The sequence below is a fragment of the Amaranthus tricolor genome, chromosome 13 (assembly GCF_026212465.1).
Source record: "Amaranthus tricolor cultivar Red isolate AtriRed21 chromosome 13, ASM2621246v1, whole genome shotgun sequence".
Classification (NCBI taxonomy): Eukaryota; Viridiplantae; Streptophyta; class Magnoliopsida; order Caryophyllales; family Amaranthaceae; genus Amaranthus; species Amaranthus tricolor.
In genome coordinates, this window is record NC_080059.1 from 2052128 (window position 1) to 2069324 (window position 17197).

A 17197-nucleotide genomic window follows, 5' to 3' on the forward strand; every position below is an offset into this window, starting at 1 on the left:
TATATATATATATATATATATATATATATATATATATATATATATATATATATATATATATATATATATATATATATATATATATATATATATATATATATATATATATAAAAGGATCAAGTAATACCTTTATAGTTACAAAAATTAGAGGTAATTATTTTGATAAATATAGACAATCACCTGAAAAATATCTCATCATTATTTTTATTAATTACTAATAGCATTATTGATTATAAGATTTAACGAATTATTGCATGAATGATCAATCACTAATTATAAGTTTTTCCCTCTAAAAAGTACCAAAAAAATAATTCAAAACCAAAGTGACAATGCAATCTTGTAGGGGTGGGACATGAACATGTATACACTCAATGATAATGATATATGAACAAGAATGAAAAGGAAATAATATTCTCAATAGCAGTTGCATCTGAAAAAGATTTTTATATATTCAAGTGAAGCCTAGCTAAAAATATTAAAGGGTTTGTACGATTAGACTTTATAAATTAGTGCATAGCATATATAATAGGAGTACTACATTTCACATCTATTATGATCCAGGTATATATACTAAAACCGTTAATCTCAATAATATATATATATATATTGTATTTATTTTTTTACCCTGAAAATTATAAGGATAAAAGATAAATAATTCATTGAATCAATAAATATTTATTTTTATAATATCAAGCAACATATTCCTCGTAATTTAAATATCAAAATATTCTCCATCATAAACATATACACAAATATATAATTTTATAATCTATTTTAGCAGTTGATAGTAATAACTTAATTAAAATATTACGTGCATTTGTATGAAGAGGAGTTAAGGTAAATATTTTAAATTTGTATGAGTCAGCATTTTACGAGTGTTCATTATATAAGCAGTTGAATATGAATTGCTTGATTAACAGTTATCAAACCAAATAATGGCAAATTAAAAATCAAGCCAAACATTATTTAAACTTAAAAAAGATTTAAAAGTCGTTTACTAGTTAATACTATTTTCAAATATCAATTTTAAAAAAATTCAAAGTTTATTTGTAGTACTTATTAAAAGCTTAAACTATATATAGAAGTAGTGTAAATAGCAAATAAAATTTTGAAGTAGTGTTGCATTAAAATGCTTACTATTACTTGCCATGAACTAAAAATATGTAGTCCTACTACTACTAGATGTGGTTAATTTGACTTTTGACTGTTGAAGAGAGGAATGCGTAAGACTTTGAGCAAAAGAGTCAATAATTGGGTATTTTCCCCATGCAGGATGCCTTTTGATTGTGACAATAAATATTTCTTTAAAGTAACTATTGTGGTCTCACATACTTCTTTGTATATGCTCTAATATTCAATCTATTGTTGAGAATTACGTCTTTTTTATTTTTATTGTTTTTTAATTTACATAAAAAAATTTAAATTTATGATAATTTTTTTTAGTTTTATGATGCAAATACAAAACGACAGATTTAACATCTTTCACGAGAGGTTATGAATTTCATTCTTATTTTATCTTTTTCTTTTTCCTAAACTTTAACTGCTATATTTTTTATTTATATTTATTCTACTAAATTTGTTATATCTTTTAAATGACTCATATCATTTCACTTATTCTCATCTAACATAAATATATTATTTTACTTTAACTGATCAACAAAAAACCTCAAAATTTAACCAAGTTTTTAATAATAACACAGATGAATTTACTATATAAAGTATAATTAATTATATCAGCTTTCATGAGATTCTCGTTTTCTTTATAATTAAGGTTCTTCATTAGTTTGCACTATAATAGACTAAGTATATAGTCTAATGAACTATTAAATCATTTGTACCTCTTAATCACTATATATGTAAGATTGCGTACATCTAATTCATTCATAAACTGTGTTGTAGATAAATGTTTAATCAAGTAGAAATCATTTACTAAAACTTGATTATTGGAATTTGAGTAGCTAGGTAAGCAAAGCCTTCTTAACAAAAAAAAGTAAAAAAAAAAATGTAAATCATTCCATTCAAATCAAAGGTCATCTCTAGGGTTTGGGCATTATGTAACAGGAAACATGGAAAAGACAGGAAAATGCCAACATCAAACTCAGGAAACAGATAAATACAAGAGAATTATACTTAAAAAATTTAAATTTATCATTATCACTATTTTTTTTAATAAAATTGTATTTTCTTTTTATGGGTGTAATGGGTAGGGGAGGGGATTTTTCCTGGAGTTTTCCTAGTCTGGCTTCATCCACAACCCCCCTAACTATGTCTTTTTCTTCCTTACAGACTTCTTAACTTCTTCTAGAATTCTTTTCTTTAAAAGGATCAAAACTTTTCCTACATTTTTTCGCACTTTTTTCCTCGCTTGGGTTTCTTGCAATTTACATTAATCTATTCATACACTTCATATTGCAATTACCCAAAAATCAAAACTTAAATCATATTTTATATTTGTCTTTTCCAGTGTGACATAATTTGTTCGCTTAAAATTACCTAAACAACCCAAAATTAATCATAAGTTGCGCTTTAAGACGCAATTCGCAAGAAGATTAGTGGAATTATGTGACACTAGTCTGTCTCATTTAATTTGCTACATTTTCAATAATATTTTTTAATTCTCATCCACACATCTACTCTATCTTCTAATTAATATTATCCAATATTTGTCACAAATTCTTGGGTAGTAATTGAGGAAAAAGAAAAACCTTTGTTTTTTAATCTAAAATTGCAATCATGGTCTTTCTGTGAAGTGTGCACCATTTTAAACTCTCTAAAGATATAAAAAGAGGGCAATCTTACAAACAAAACAAACAAATCTTACTGCCTGCTATTTCTATGTTTGATTGCATTGCTTGTTTCATGAATTTATTTCTAGAGAGAGAAAGCAAAAAATGAATACGTAGAATAAAAAAAGATCATATTCTGAAGTCTGAAATTGTGCAGCTAGTATTGCAGTACTATACAGCAATCTCAGATAAGTAATCCATGGGGGGGTTAAGAAAATGACTTCCATGACAAAAAATACATAAAAATCATCATCATATCTTCACGGGTTCATCTAATAAAAAAAATAGTGTACTTTTTTCTAGTACAGAGTACGCTGAGAGAAAATAAAGACTAGATAGAAAAGAAGGCAACAAGAATTGAACTCAATGCAAGAAAAGTTGGTGCATGCTAATTCTCTTTTTGTGGGCTGAATATATACTTAACTGTATATTTTAATAGTGGACAAACATAAAAAAACAGACGGCTATTTATGTAGGTATATGTATGTCACCACCACAAGTGGACCTATTTTTATTGAAAAAAATCTCATCTCATATTTGGTTTAATATTCTCTTTCTCTATCTACATTTGGGTAGTTTTCTTCTACTTCTCTCTCTACTTTCCACTCATCATCTAGCTATATTATCAACTTCAAAAATACCAAAAAGAGAGTAAAATAATGGGATTTTTAGTATAGTGAGTGGGTATTTAACTTATATAAGATATAAGATTAGATATCAAACAAACAAAAGTTTGCAAAAACAAATAAAGATTAGTTATTTTTTTGTTTTACTTTACTTGGAGGTTTGTTGAAGAAAGACAATGTTCCAAGGAGCTATGTCCAATTCAACTTTGTCCGAGGAGACTAGCAGTCTTTCTAGCTTTAACCCTTTGATACTACAAAGCACAACTAATATCCTCACTCCTTCTCATCATCAACAACAACAACCACCACCTCCCAAAAAGGTCAAGAAAAAGAGAAGTCTCCCAGGAAACCCAGGTATAAACCATAAAAAGAACATTATTTATCTTTTATTTCACTCAAATTCATGTATTATTCACTTTGATTCATTGAATTTGCATCATTTAATTTAGTTGTATGAGAGTTTATGGAGTCAAATGATGCTATTTCATTGAGACAGATGGAGTATATTATAAGGATCCTCCCAAATCATTTAGAAGTTTAGTATTGTATTCATGATCATATCTTTTTCGTTTTGATTTCGGGATAAAGAGAATTCTCTACAGGTAAGAGGGGAGAAAGTAATCTTTATGTAAGTGGTGAGAATCGAATAGTATCAAAAAAGATAGAGCATACATGCATTAGAGTCTCGATCATTAGCTTAAACTTTAAATTGAATTAGTTTAGTGGTGGAAAAATAACCATGTGATCCAACATCGAAGAATCAAAGAGAGCTTGACTAACAAATTGATTTTAGGATGGAATCTCATCGAGTTTATATGCAGTCAACTCTCCTCTTATATGCGAGTCTTATTGTGTAAAGCCCAATAACAAATTTATGAAGGTCCTGAATATACATGTTATATACTCTATCACGTACAAAGATGGAAGGAAAAACTCCATGATTCTCATCATGATATTGTTGAAATGAAGAGTTCGAATAACATAATTAAATAATCGAAAACCCGAAAGGGTTTATATATATATGCCCTAGATTTGATTATATGATGAAAAAGATTAAATCTTTAATTTGTATGAAGGGAATTAAATTTTTCATTTTTTTTTTTTTGCAGACCCAGATGCTGAGGTGATTGCACTATCACCAAAAACACTATTAGCAACAAATAGGTTTATTTGTGAGATCTGCAACAAAGGGTTTCAAAGAGATCAAAATCTTCAATTACATAGAAGAGGGCATAATCTTCCATGGAAGCTTAAGCAAAGGAATAAGAATGAAATTGTTAGGAAAAAAGCTTATGTTTGTCCAGAACCTACTTGTGTTCATCATCATCCATCCAGAGCTCTTGGAGATCTTACTGGAATTAAGAAACATTTTTGTAGAAAACATGGTGAAAAAAAATTTAAGTGTGACAAATGCTCCAAGATTTATGCTGTTCAATCTGATTGGAAGGCTCACTCTAAAACTTGTGGCACTAGAGAGTATAGATGTGATTGTGGTACCCTTTTTTCCAGGTACAATACAATACTTTCTTTTTTTTTTTTTAATTTTATTTTAATTAATTTCATCCCTAAATTTAAAGCGAAATCGCTTTATTTGCAATAATCAGAGTGATGTAGTCATAGATTAAAAATTTTCTTAATTAAACCGCACTCTGAAATAAACCTTGGTTTTTTTTACACTTTTACTGTGCCGATAATATAATTAACATGATCAAATTTTAAGTGCGAAATTTCTATTTATAATCGTATTTGCATTAACGATAGTAATACAATTATCTTTAAAAAATTACCTATCTAAACCACCATACTATATTACACTTTTATTGTACGGTTAATATTAGCCATACAACATGGTAGAAATTTCGCTATTCAAATTATTCATAGGAGTATCACCTTTAATTTTGATCTCAATTCTTTTTATTAAGTTTATTAGCACTTTTTAAATTTTCACAATTGAATATATTGGTTTTTTTTTTTTTTTTTTAAATATATTGTGAGTTTATGATTAAAAAAAATTAGGTTTGAATTTAGACTGAAAAATAAAAATTGAAATAATTATAACTTGATTTAATGGTTATGAAAAAAACCAAATTAAACCCAAAATTCATGTTACTAATTCAGTATTATACTATTAATTAATATATGATGACTAAATCAAGATGCTAGGATATTATATAATTTAATTAATGTAGAACCTATTAAATTCTTGTTTTGTTGCTGTTGTAGGTTTCTGTTTGCTTGACTTGTTTGATTACTCAGATTTTTTCTATTTATTTATTTATTTTTTAAATGAACTTTACATTGTGGTACTAGCCTTTTCTTGGTTCTGATATGCCTTTTGTTTTCTGGTGATTATATTGTTGCATAAAAATAGTAATTTTTTTTGCATGGATTAAATATATTTATATACTTTCACATCCACAACAACATTTAATTACCTCATTTTGATTAAGTGCTCCCATCTAAAATGGGTTTGAGAGACGGGGTTCAAATGGACGCAACATCACCTTTGTATAATATGGATGTTAATGATAATAAAATGTAATTTTCTCAGTAAACAATGGCGGATTCAGAAAAAAAAAATAAATTGATGTCAATTTAATTAAAACGCACCTATTGAGTTCTGGTCCCTAATCACATATGTGAAAGGCAATACACTAATCAACTCATCTAGGTTATATTTACATATAATAATTTATTTTATTTTGAATTTCAGAGATATCAACCGAGCTCAGCGACATCATACTAGATCTCCCATTAATAGTAAACAGCAACGGCAATTTTACTAAGAAAGAAAGACACATTATTTAATTAATGCGTTATCTTATTATAGTCTATCATATAATAAAAACAAAAAACTATAAATTATAGTTCCACATAAAATAAAATAAAATACCATAGTTTTGTGTGACAAAAAAGTTGAGAAATCAGAATAATAAAAATGAAGTGCATTTATTAAGAGAATTTTATCTGTTGAAATCAGTATCCTCTACCAAGTTCTATGTATAACATACTTTGATGAGTAGTAGTAGTATTACAACAAAGAACAATCAGAAACAGGCTGTCTTTTGTTTTATTTAATGTTCTGTCCAGTGATACAATTGCTGTCTATTTTTGTCCTCAATTTCTCTTTTAGATGTTAACTATGATTATTTGGTTGTTTTTGGAATTATGTGTTTTAGATCGGTTAAAAATCATGTCTTATGTTTATACTAATTTAAATATAATTTTAAATTAATTTAAAAATCTGGTTAAATTGAATTTGATTACATGATCAAATAAGTATCAAATTATAAAATTTGTTTTCTAACATCTCTAGAAATGAGCACTACCCCATTTTTTATCGTCAAACAACTTTTTTGTTCTCATAGAAGTACCATCCAAAAATTGCAAATTATTGTCATAGTTTACAAACAATATTCCCTCCGTCTCACTGAATTTGAAACATTTTTCATTTTGATCTGTCTTACTTAATTTGCATTATTTCAATGTTTAGACAATGACCCACCATTTTCTTTCAATCTCAAAATATATTTTAACTCTCTTTTAATTTCATCCATATAATTCATTCTTTCACTTTATTTATTATCACTTTCTTAAAAATCACTCTCTTTCTCTTTAATTCAATCCTATCATTAACTGATGAATACATAACATCATATATATATATATATATATATATATATATATATATATATATATATATATATATATATATATATATATATATAATAAAGTTAATAAGTTTTTTGTTTAACTCTAAATACTTCCTTTTCTTGTTTTCATTGTGTAATTTCTCAAAAACATAGTTCTCCTATATTCTAAGGGTTGCGTAGTATATATATTATTTCCTCTTAAAGAAATGAACACCAATATCTAATTGTTTTAGCTACGAAAGATAAAATATTTTTTTGGTTATTACGACTGTATATATTCCTCCATCATCCTCTTCGATCAGTTAAAATTGTTTGTGTTATCCTCTTCACAATAAAACCATTTCTTATTAAGGGCGTCAATCGGAAAGTAGCAAAGTATAGGGGACAACACATTAAACCACAATGAACATAAAACCACGTGTTCATCGCAATATCACTGTCCGTATTTCTGGACTATAAAGATAATAGTTAATAAAATGAACCAAAAAATAAATAAATTATAAGCCCAAAAAATTCACATTTCTTATATCACCCTATAAAACAGTCTGAATTATATTTTCATATTCCTCTATTCTTTTTTGTTGCTATATTCGTATGGGCACAGGAATTAAAAAAAGATAGACACAATATTTAAAAAATAATTATACTCTCCATTTTAATTCTAAATTGAACAGGAAAAAAAGAAAAATAGCTTTTGTACTAAAAATAGGGGTAGAGTAGATATTTATATAATTATATTATTACTAAAAATAAAAATATAATAAGTAATATAAAATTGTGAAAAATGAGAAATATAACAATTATTATAAAACGAAAGAAATAGTTGTATTTAAAGTAATCCAGAAATAGTAAATATAGAAAAGAATACAGATAAAACAAAGTTAAAATGCTCCTTATATTATAGGAGTAAAATTAAGTTTATAAGTCTACTAGAAAAAGTAGGAGTTAGCAGGGCAGTATAGTACACAGTCCCAAATGTAATAAGACAGTGAGTATCAGATATGTGAATGCATGACATTTCTCTCTCTTAGATCATTGGATGGTTTACACACTAAACACAGCCAGGCTTTTTGGGGTTTTCTTTTTGTAATCTACCTAACAACAATCTAAACAATGATAAGTCATTTTTCACTGCGGGTGTTCAAAATCGATAACAGGTTGATTCGGATTCGAAAATTTAGGTATTTGTTTTTTCGGATACTTAAAGATGTAAACTGGTTCCGACTCGATTTAAATTGGGTATTCGAATTTCGGATACCGGTTTATTTTCTAAAACGTGTTTTTTTTCCTTATTTCTTTTAGAATTTTTTTATATAAAATTTAAATATTAATTTTTTAGAAATATTTAACTTAATTAGTCATAAATACAAATTATAGGATAAGAGATATGGATAGTTGTGAAATGTCGACTGTCAATGGCCATGGAGTCGTATACATCTTTAATTCTTTATTTTCTTTAAGAAAAGTTACCATAGATAAATAATCAGTCTTTAGAATAACAATGGGAAGAAATTGAGTGGCCCACCATCATCTTTCTCTTTTTTCCTTGTTTTACAAACCGGATATCGGTTATCCGGATTTTCATAAAGAGCGATCCATATCCGACCTGAATATTCAGTATTTAAATCGGGTTCCGGTCTGAATTATTTAGGTAATTATCCGATATTTAAAACCGAATATCAAATAATTCAGGTAAGATTTTTCAAACCGAATATTTTTAAACACTCCAGCTTCTCACCAATGCTATGTAATATGCTCGTGTCTATGGCCTAAACTAATCTAAACGTATTCATATTTTACTAATTTTACCATTATAAGTAGTAGAACAAGTCTTTTGTCCCTCTATCATAATATTAAAGAGAAATATAATATAGTTTTAAGAAAATGCAGATATTTGGTAATTAAAAGAAAGTTACTTCCTCATATTCTCTTTACATGTCCCATTTAGTTTTAACATATTTGTCAATGCACGTTTTTAATATTAAAATATCTCTAATTGTGTTTGAGTAAAAATTCTAAAAAATTGATATTAATAACATTTAAAATAAGACGAATTAAACAAGATCTCATCTGACTATGTTGTAACTAATATATTAAGAATAAATTACATAATAAAAGTGATTAATGAATGGTGTTAAAAAATCAAATGGGACAAGTAAAGTGAATAGGAGGGAGTATAATGTAGGGTTAAAATTAAAAGAAAATTATTGATTATTGTCTAAACATAAAAATGATATAAATTATAAAAAAAATAAGTCAAACTGGAAAATGATGTTAAATGAGTAGGACAAAGAGTATTAGTGTCTAATAAGTACATTTACAGATTAAAATATGTTATTATCTCAATATCATTAAGTGGCTATTAGAATTAAATTTCCTTTGTTCTAAAGAAATACCCTTTTTTCTGTCTTTTTGTTCATTCTATTGAATTTGTTCTATCTCTATTTTTTGCCTTGACCCACTGTTTTTATAAAATTTTCATTTACACATTAACTTATTTTTTTCATCACATCATACATGTTTTTCACTTTTTCAAAAAAATACATTTTCATCACTTTTACTTATTTTTTCTTTTCACCAAAAATCCACAATTGTATTTAAAATTATTTCTTTGGAACAAAGAAAAAGCACTTCTATAAAAGTCTTTTTAAGATTATATCATTCGTGTTCAATTTTTCTTTGTAGAGTAATATGAGAAAAAGTACATATGAGCTTGTTAGATTATCTCTATTTTTGGATTAGATGATATAATAAAGAAATATTCATTATCTGCTTTTAAATCTGCACTAACTTAAATATGCAGGTGAAGACTTTTTTAATATATACTCTCTCTTCTTTTTTATTTGTCCATTTTAAGTTTATCCAGTTTAAGAGAGTGAATTTTAAATTAGATTTTTAATGTATCTATTGAAGATAAAATATATTCATGTGAGATTTTGTTAAAATATACGTGTAAAAGATATAGTGAAAAAAAAAGGAAGAGAGAGTATGATACAAATGTAAAGAAACACAAAATCTCTTAAGCTCAATTTTGAAAGAGGAATTACTGCATGTTAGTTTTAGCCTTTAGGAGTGTAGTCAATGTAGGCTGTAATCACATGTTCTTGATACAATAAAGGTCAATATAGTCAAATTTATTTTCAAAATTTGGTCAATTCAAATCCTCTTTCTTGACTTGCTTTGGATTCCATTTATTTTCTATATTCTACAACATTATTAACACCTCACTCTTCATTTTTACTCCCTTGGTTCTTTAAAATAAATTCTATTTATTGTTTTTATTAAGAATTTTTCTATTTATATCACAAATTTTGGATAAAAATAATCTTATTTATACTCATTTAATATTTTATAATGTTTATGAACCTCACATATTTTCCACTAACTCCAATTTAACATTTTAATATTCCTTATGGTCCTTACATATTTTCTTACAAAAATATTTTTTTTATTAGTTGTGGTCTTCATATATTTTCCATTAATTTTTTAAATATTTTTTAAATGCATATGATCCCTACTTTTCTCCAAAAAAATATTTAAGATCACAAATAATACTTAATAACATTGTTTTAATATATGTTTATTTTCCATTAAATCTGCATATACTTTTTAATTACACATTACTGTTTCAATCCCTACTATATCGATGAATAGTAAAATTTAAACTCATCAAAAAGATTACACCTTAAATATATGCACAATGTGATATCATTATGATCGATGATCAATATATATATATATATATATATATATATATATATATATATATATATATATATATATATATATATATATATATTATCTGACATTATTTGAAGGGATTAAAAATAAAAGGTTGTCATATCTAAATATGTTAACATTATTTGTATGCAGGAAAGATAGCTTCATAACTCATAGAGCATTTTGTGATGCATTGGCTGAAGAAAGTGCAAGACTCTCAACAAACCCTTTTTCAAACCCTCTTTTTCCACCACCACAATCCCAACAATCATCCCCTTCTTTCTCCACCCTTCAAACCACCCACCAAAACCCTAATTCCTCTCTCTTCCCTTTCCCCTCTCCATCTTCAAACTCTCTCTCATCTTCTCCATGGGACCCACCTAACCCTCTCATCCACATCAAAACTGAAAACCCTAATAATTTATCTCCACCACCCTTTTTCCAACCACCCCATATCTTCACCAACCACTCCAAACCCACCTTACTAACTACCACCACCCTACCCTTCTCGTCGTCTGACGCCGCCCCCATTTCTTCCTCTCATCCGTTCCTCTCAGCCACCGCCCTTCTCCAAAAAGCCAGCTCTGTAGGCTCTCAATCTCATCATCATCCCTTATCAACAATACTCATGAATGGATTTGATCATCATGAGTTAGCAACATTTTCCCCACAAGTGGGAGTGGGTCCCACACCCACTGCCACTACAGAGATGGCAGCGGGTTTTACCCAAATGGGACCCACACCCTCTACCATAAATAGTAAATCCACAACATCAACGACCATTAATAATAACAATAACAATAATAATGATCATTTATCCGCCATGCTATCTGCATGGCGGAAGAGCAATGATGGACTAACAAGAGACTTCCTAGGGCTCACTGCAGGTGATTATAACACCAATGCTAGTGATGAAATGGTTGGGAATATGTTAAAGTTCACGGGTGGGTTACAATATCAGATGACAGGTGGCTATGATCGTGACAACTCAGCATCAGCATCAGTATTGTTGAAGAATCAACAGCAACATCAAGAAGTTGATCATGGGTTTGGTTTTGTTGCTGCGGCTGAAACTCCTTCTGCTTCTGCAGGATCAAGGTGGGGGTGATTCTAGCAAATCTAGCTAGCTACTAGATTTTTTTTTTTTTTTTTTTTTTGTCAATGGTCTGAAATTAAATTCTCCATTTTACATCTACATGGTCATGCAAATTGCAAAGCTATGAGGTGTAGTTTTTGGTTTTATTTTTATTTTTATTTAGAGGTACGTTCTTAGAATTATTCTCATAAATTAAAGTACGTCGGGGATCGGAGGACCCATGTAATTGTACGTTGTAGTAATTTCATTAAAAAAATGTTGTTATTATAATAAGATCTTAAATCAACTAATTGATTCACAACAATGCAACTTAATATAATATGAAAATTAATATGAAAATTAAGAGAAGAATAAAACAAAGTTGCAAAGATGAAAAGAATATATATATATATATATATATATATATATATATATATATATATATATATATATATATATATATTAGTTAAAAAAAGGTAAAAGATTTTTACGATGAGAAGTTTGAGGTTAGTCAATATGGTTTTGAATAACAACCGTAAAAAAAACATGAAGTTTTGTGAAAACGACAATAAATAAAAACACATGGAGGTCATGCATGGATAATTTATCTGATAGGGTCAATTATAGAAAAAGATAATTTATATGGACGAAAAATTAAAATTAATATATTAGTTTATATAATTGATTTTAATTTTTTTGAAATTAAGCCTCTCACAATTGTTAGTTCCATAATCTATCATAATAACTTGAATTATTATAATTCATGTGCAACTATGGTTATTTGTTTTACAAAGTTTTTACCACTATTACAAACCCATGCATGAAAAACAGAGTCATCTTCAAAAATTTGAGGTTTTGTGTAAAAATTTTTATTTTGCATCTTATTTTACAGTAAATATATATATATTTTATTAATAAACTTAACATATTTTTTAATTTGTTCATATATGGGATTAAAAGAGCCACGTGCGGTCAGTCAATTACTTTGCACATCCTCAAACACTAGATAAAAGATTTGCATTGATAAATGTAATTGACAAGAGTATATAATTTTATTTTTTTCATAAAAAAGAGTAAAAGGCATGATACATGCATGAAAAGTATGGCAGGAAGCTACTCCATGGAAGAAGTATAGTGATGGGAGATGACGAAGGAGTAAGAACAAGAAGAGTGAGTATTCTACTTCTATAATTTTATTCGATCATGTCATATGGCAGGCACAGATCAGACACACCTCATGGCCCATCAAAAAGCTAACCTTGTAGATCTATAAATTAAATTTAAATCATTTTTATATATATTAATGTTTACATAATATTGATATTTGACTAAATATTTATATTAGAGCAAGAATATTTTCAGCGTTATAGAAGTATATGGTACATGAGATTCATCCATCCTAATTAATTAATAATTTTTCTTGTTTAACACAAAGATATATATTTGTGTCTTTATAATGGGCTTAGTTAACATATAAAACTAATGAACATACATAACATGGAGGATGTAAACTTACAAACTAATAAATTGACCCATTAAAAATCCATCTTACTACTTATTTTTTACATGAGCGGATCCAAAATAAAATCAAATGATGTCAATATATTAAGTATTGCTTTTTAAAGATATTGATAGTAAAGCTTGAATACGAGATAATGCTGTCACTCACCAATATTTTAACCAACTTAACTAATACACTTATTTATATATATACATTTAAAGATCAATATAACTTGTCAAATACTATAGAATGATGGTATTAAATAACAATGCATCACCCCTAATTAAGTAATTATCTATAATGGATCCCCTTATAATTAACTTTTTTTTTTTTAAAAAAAATAGTGATTGTTATTGAGTTAGGAAGTTGAGTGGATAAAGGCAAAACAACCTCTCTCTCTCTAAATAAGACAATTATTGATATGATAATGTGATAGCTACTCTATTAGCTAGGACCATGAAATGGACCAATGCTAATTGCTAATCCTCAATAATGCCAAAATGGTTCACATGTGTTCATTACAATGCTAGTTAGCTTGTACCACAAACACTAAACTAGTTAATCAATTGGTTTTTTGAATGGACTACAATGGTGGATAACTATAATCTTTTAATTGTGAATAAGTGTGATTATTTTCATTCTTTAAATTACAAAATACTCCTAATGAGTAAAAATCAAACATATGAAAGAAATGGTATGATAAATCACATAAACTATCTCTTAAATCTCCTGAAAATATTAGAAAATTTGATTTTAGGTGCTTCAATTTCAAAAATCCATAAGGATTGAACTATCTAGCACTAGATAGTTAAAATCTTTTATAAAGTTTGGATTTTTAAAATTAAAACACCCAAATTTGAAAATTTTAATTTAAAATTTTCCTATAAAACCTTTAACCAAGATTCTATTGGATCTATTGTATTCAATCTGTATTGAAAGTCGTCAAATATTAATGTATGTAAATGTAACTTTTTGAATATAAAGATTAATTATTTGTGAACAATATATAGAAAACGTAACAGCAACAGGTACATAAAATTTTTTCTTGTTTATTTAATATTCACATTACTTTTTTGTGAACAGCAAATCAGACTGTCGCACACGACTACTCACAGGTCCAGCTCATAATTATAAAATTGTCATTTTAAAGCTTGAATTGGATATTTTAGACTTTAAAAAGGCATTTTATGTCTTGAATTTGACAAACTTTAAACCATTAGAATAGACATTCTAAATCCTATAATGGATATTTTACAGTTAGAGTAGATAAATAAAATATAAAATTAAGGGTTGGAGTTGGAGTTTTAAGAGTTAGAATTGACATTTTAAGTGGTGAAATGAGTGTTTTAAGGGCTAAAGTCGATAGAATTAAATTAAGTATTTGGAGAAGGAAAATTGAGGCTTGAGATAGGAGTTTTAAGTGTTAAATTTAGCTTTTTAAGTCTTAAAATAGATGTCTTAAGACTTAAATTCAACAAGTACTCCGTACCATATTTCGTTTTATTTGATAAATTATTTATTTGGTTATATTTGTGTACAATACCGCATGTATATAAATTATACTTTATAAATTATACTTACCTTCGAGTAAGGGGAGTTTGCTAAGATGTAAACATCAACATTAAAGTCTCACGGTCAACGATTATAAAAAGGTTATATAGTCTCCCCTATTCATCTAAGGTGTACCGTTTGAATTTTTATTATTTTTTAGGCGGTCAAATGGAACCATATGTGAAAGAAAAAAGTATAATATTTTTAAATTTTAATAAGAGTAAAGTACGTAGCGTTAGTAAGTGTAAAGGTGTAAAAAAGTTAAATTTAGTAAGAAAAATTGGTAAGGTAAATATACCTAAAATAGAAATAAGACATTTAAGATAACTTGATTAATAAGGAAATGAGACACTTAAGATGAATAAGAGAGACTATAAAATAATTGATAGAAAAAATTAAATAGGAATATTATGTATTGCATGTTATGTGTTGTACCCAAAAAGAAGGAATAGTAGGGAATTTGTTTGGTGCAAGAAGACAAAGGTGACCAAGAAATCTGCTTCCTTCAAGCAATCAAGGATTTTATTGGGACTATAACTTATCAACTTAGGAGTGCATTCCCATATATATCAAGCATATGATGCAATAATGTTTTCATGCTAAAAAAAAAGTTTTATGTGATGTTCGGTAAAATATAATTTTTTGGACAACTTTCACTTATATATATAGATATAGACTTGGATAAATAAGTAGTTAGATAGTTTTAACTTTATATTGTAATTATTAGCTTATGTATAAAAAGCAAATTTTGGTATTATATTAATTTATTAGAAAATTTAGTATATCAAACTCATAAGTTGGGGAAAATCATATGGAGTTTAATTATGTACAAAGCAAAAGAAAAAAATGATTACCTACTAATTTGTCATTTTATAATTGAAATTTATAATAAATTACTTGCTTCCAAGCAAAAGGTAAGACTTGACAATTTGTTCTCTCCAACCACTAATCATTTTTGTTCTTTAGTTCAGTTTAGTTTAACTTAGAACATATTAACACTCACAACTGTAATACGAGACAATTGTGATAAAGACTTATTTTCATAACAAAAATTACAATATTGAAGTGGAACTTCAAGAGTTTTGACCCAAAATAGAAGTTCATAGTTATCCTCTTTAACCACTTGTCAATTGTGGCTTTTTCTAAACTTTTGTGCAAAAGGCCCCTTTAGACATAAATTATTTTATCATACTATTAGAGTATATAATGAATTTTTAGATTACAGAGTAGGTTAAAAAAAAAAGGTTCTATAGTATACTAAAACAAGAATCATCGTGTTTGATTGTGATTATATTGCAAATCAATATTTCAAAAAATAAATTTTGTATCACTAAAAAGTTTCCTTACGGGCAAGATAAACGAAAATAAAAGTGTATATAATAGAAAATTAGGTTTTGTCTCAATTGAAGCAAGTATCACTTTTATCAAATTAGATTTCGTGTTCGATTCTCACATATCTCCTTCCCTTCTCTCAGCCTATCGTATTTAAATTAAAAAAAAAATGTAAACAAGAAGGTCCCTTATTATATGATTGCTGCTAAAGTTCAGGTGCCATGGTCCATCCATTCATTAACATTAGAATTTACATCAATCATAGACATTCAATATCACGGGTCATTTTGATATGGTAAAAGGCTCTAAAGAATCTCTTCCTCAATCATATGCTAAATAGAATAAGCACATAACCTACTCTTTAATGAAGTCTTGACTCATTATATAATCAAAGAAAATTGGGTTAGGTTCTTGGATACTCTCCATCAAGTGTGACTTCAATAATGACAAATAGGATTGGGTACAAATACAATCAATTAGCATGATAGATCTAAGAAGTTTATATCAAGCTAATTTAATATGTCGGTGATCTGAGCTCGACTATATCAGTAAGGTATATAGAGTGAAGAATCCCTCGATAGTTGGTTCAAATGTGACCTAGACGTAGAATCAATTCAACTCATTATCAGCCGATTATAAATTAAAATCATTGTTATCAGTCCCTTCCACAAATATTCTAGAATTTATTAATTGTCCATTGTTCGATGTAAACATAATACTTGAAAATTAAAACTCAAAGATTGTTTGATTCAGTTTCACTCTAAGTGACCCCAAGTTGAGATAGTCCCTATCAAAACCCCATTCAGCTCTCTCGAAAGGGACGATGCAGCTATGACCAAGTAAATTTAGGAGATTCGTCGGGCACTAAACAAGAGCGAGACCTTTGTTTCTTAGACACCTTAGGCTAGGTTCCTTACTGTTCCAACACTAGTTTTCTTGCCCCCTTTCCCCCC

General features: G+C 27.6%; 1 protein-coding gene across 1 annotated transcript; it reads left to right on the top strand.

Annotated features, from left to right (window-relative positions):
• Positions 1 to 2369: 2369 nt before the first annotated feature.
• On the top strand, positions 2370 to 12167 carry LOC130798541 (protein indeterminate-domain 7-like). Its single transcript, XM_057661579.1, has 3 exons — positions 2370 to 3766; positions 4522 to 4921; positions 10939 to 12167. Exons 1-3 carry the CDS (start codon positions 3589 to 3591, stop codon positions 11891 to 11893), a joined length of 1533 nt encoding a protein of 510 aa, XP_057517562.1. The 5' UTR covers positions 2370 to 3588; the 3' UTR covers positions 11894 to 12167.
• The last annotated feature ends 5030 nt before the right edge of the window (positions 12168 to 17197 follow it).

Bases quoted from the DNA above. Each gene is read 5' to 3' on its own strand.
- LOC130798541 (XM_057661579.1), top strand. From the start codon at position 3,589: ATGTTCCAAGGAGCTATGTCCAATTCAACTTTGTCCGAGGAGACTAGC. The intron at 3,767-4,521 runs GTATAAACCATA...TTTTTTTTGCAG, and splicing joins AAGTCTCCCAGGAAACCCAG to ACCCAGATGCTGAGGTGATT. The intron at 4,922-10,938 runs GTACAATACAAT...ATTTGTATGCAG, and splicing joins TGTGGTACCCTTTTTTCCAG to GAAAGATAGCTTCATAACTC.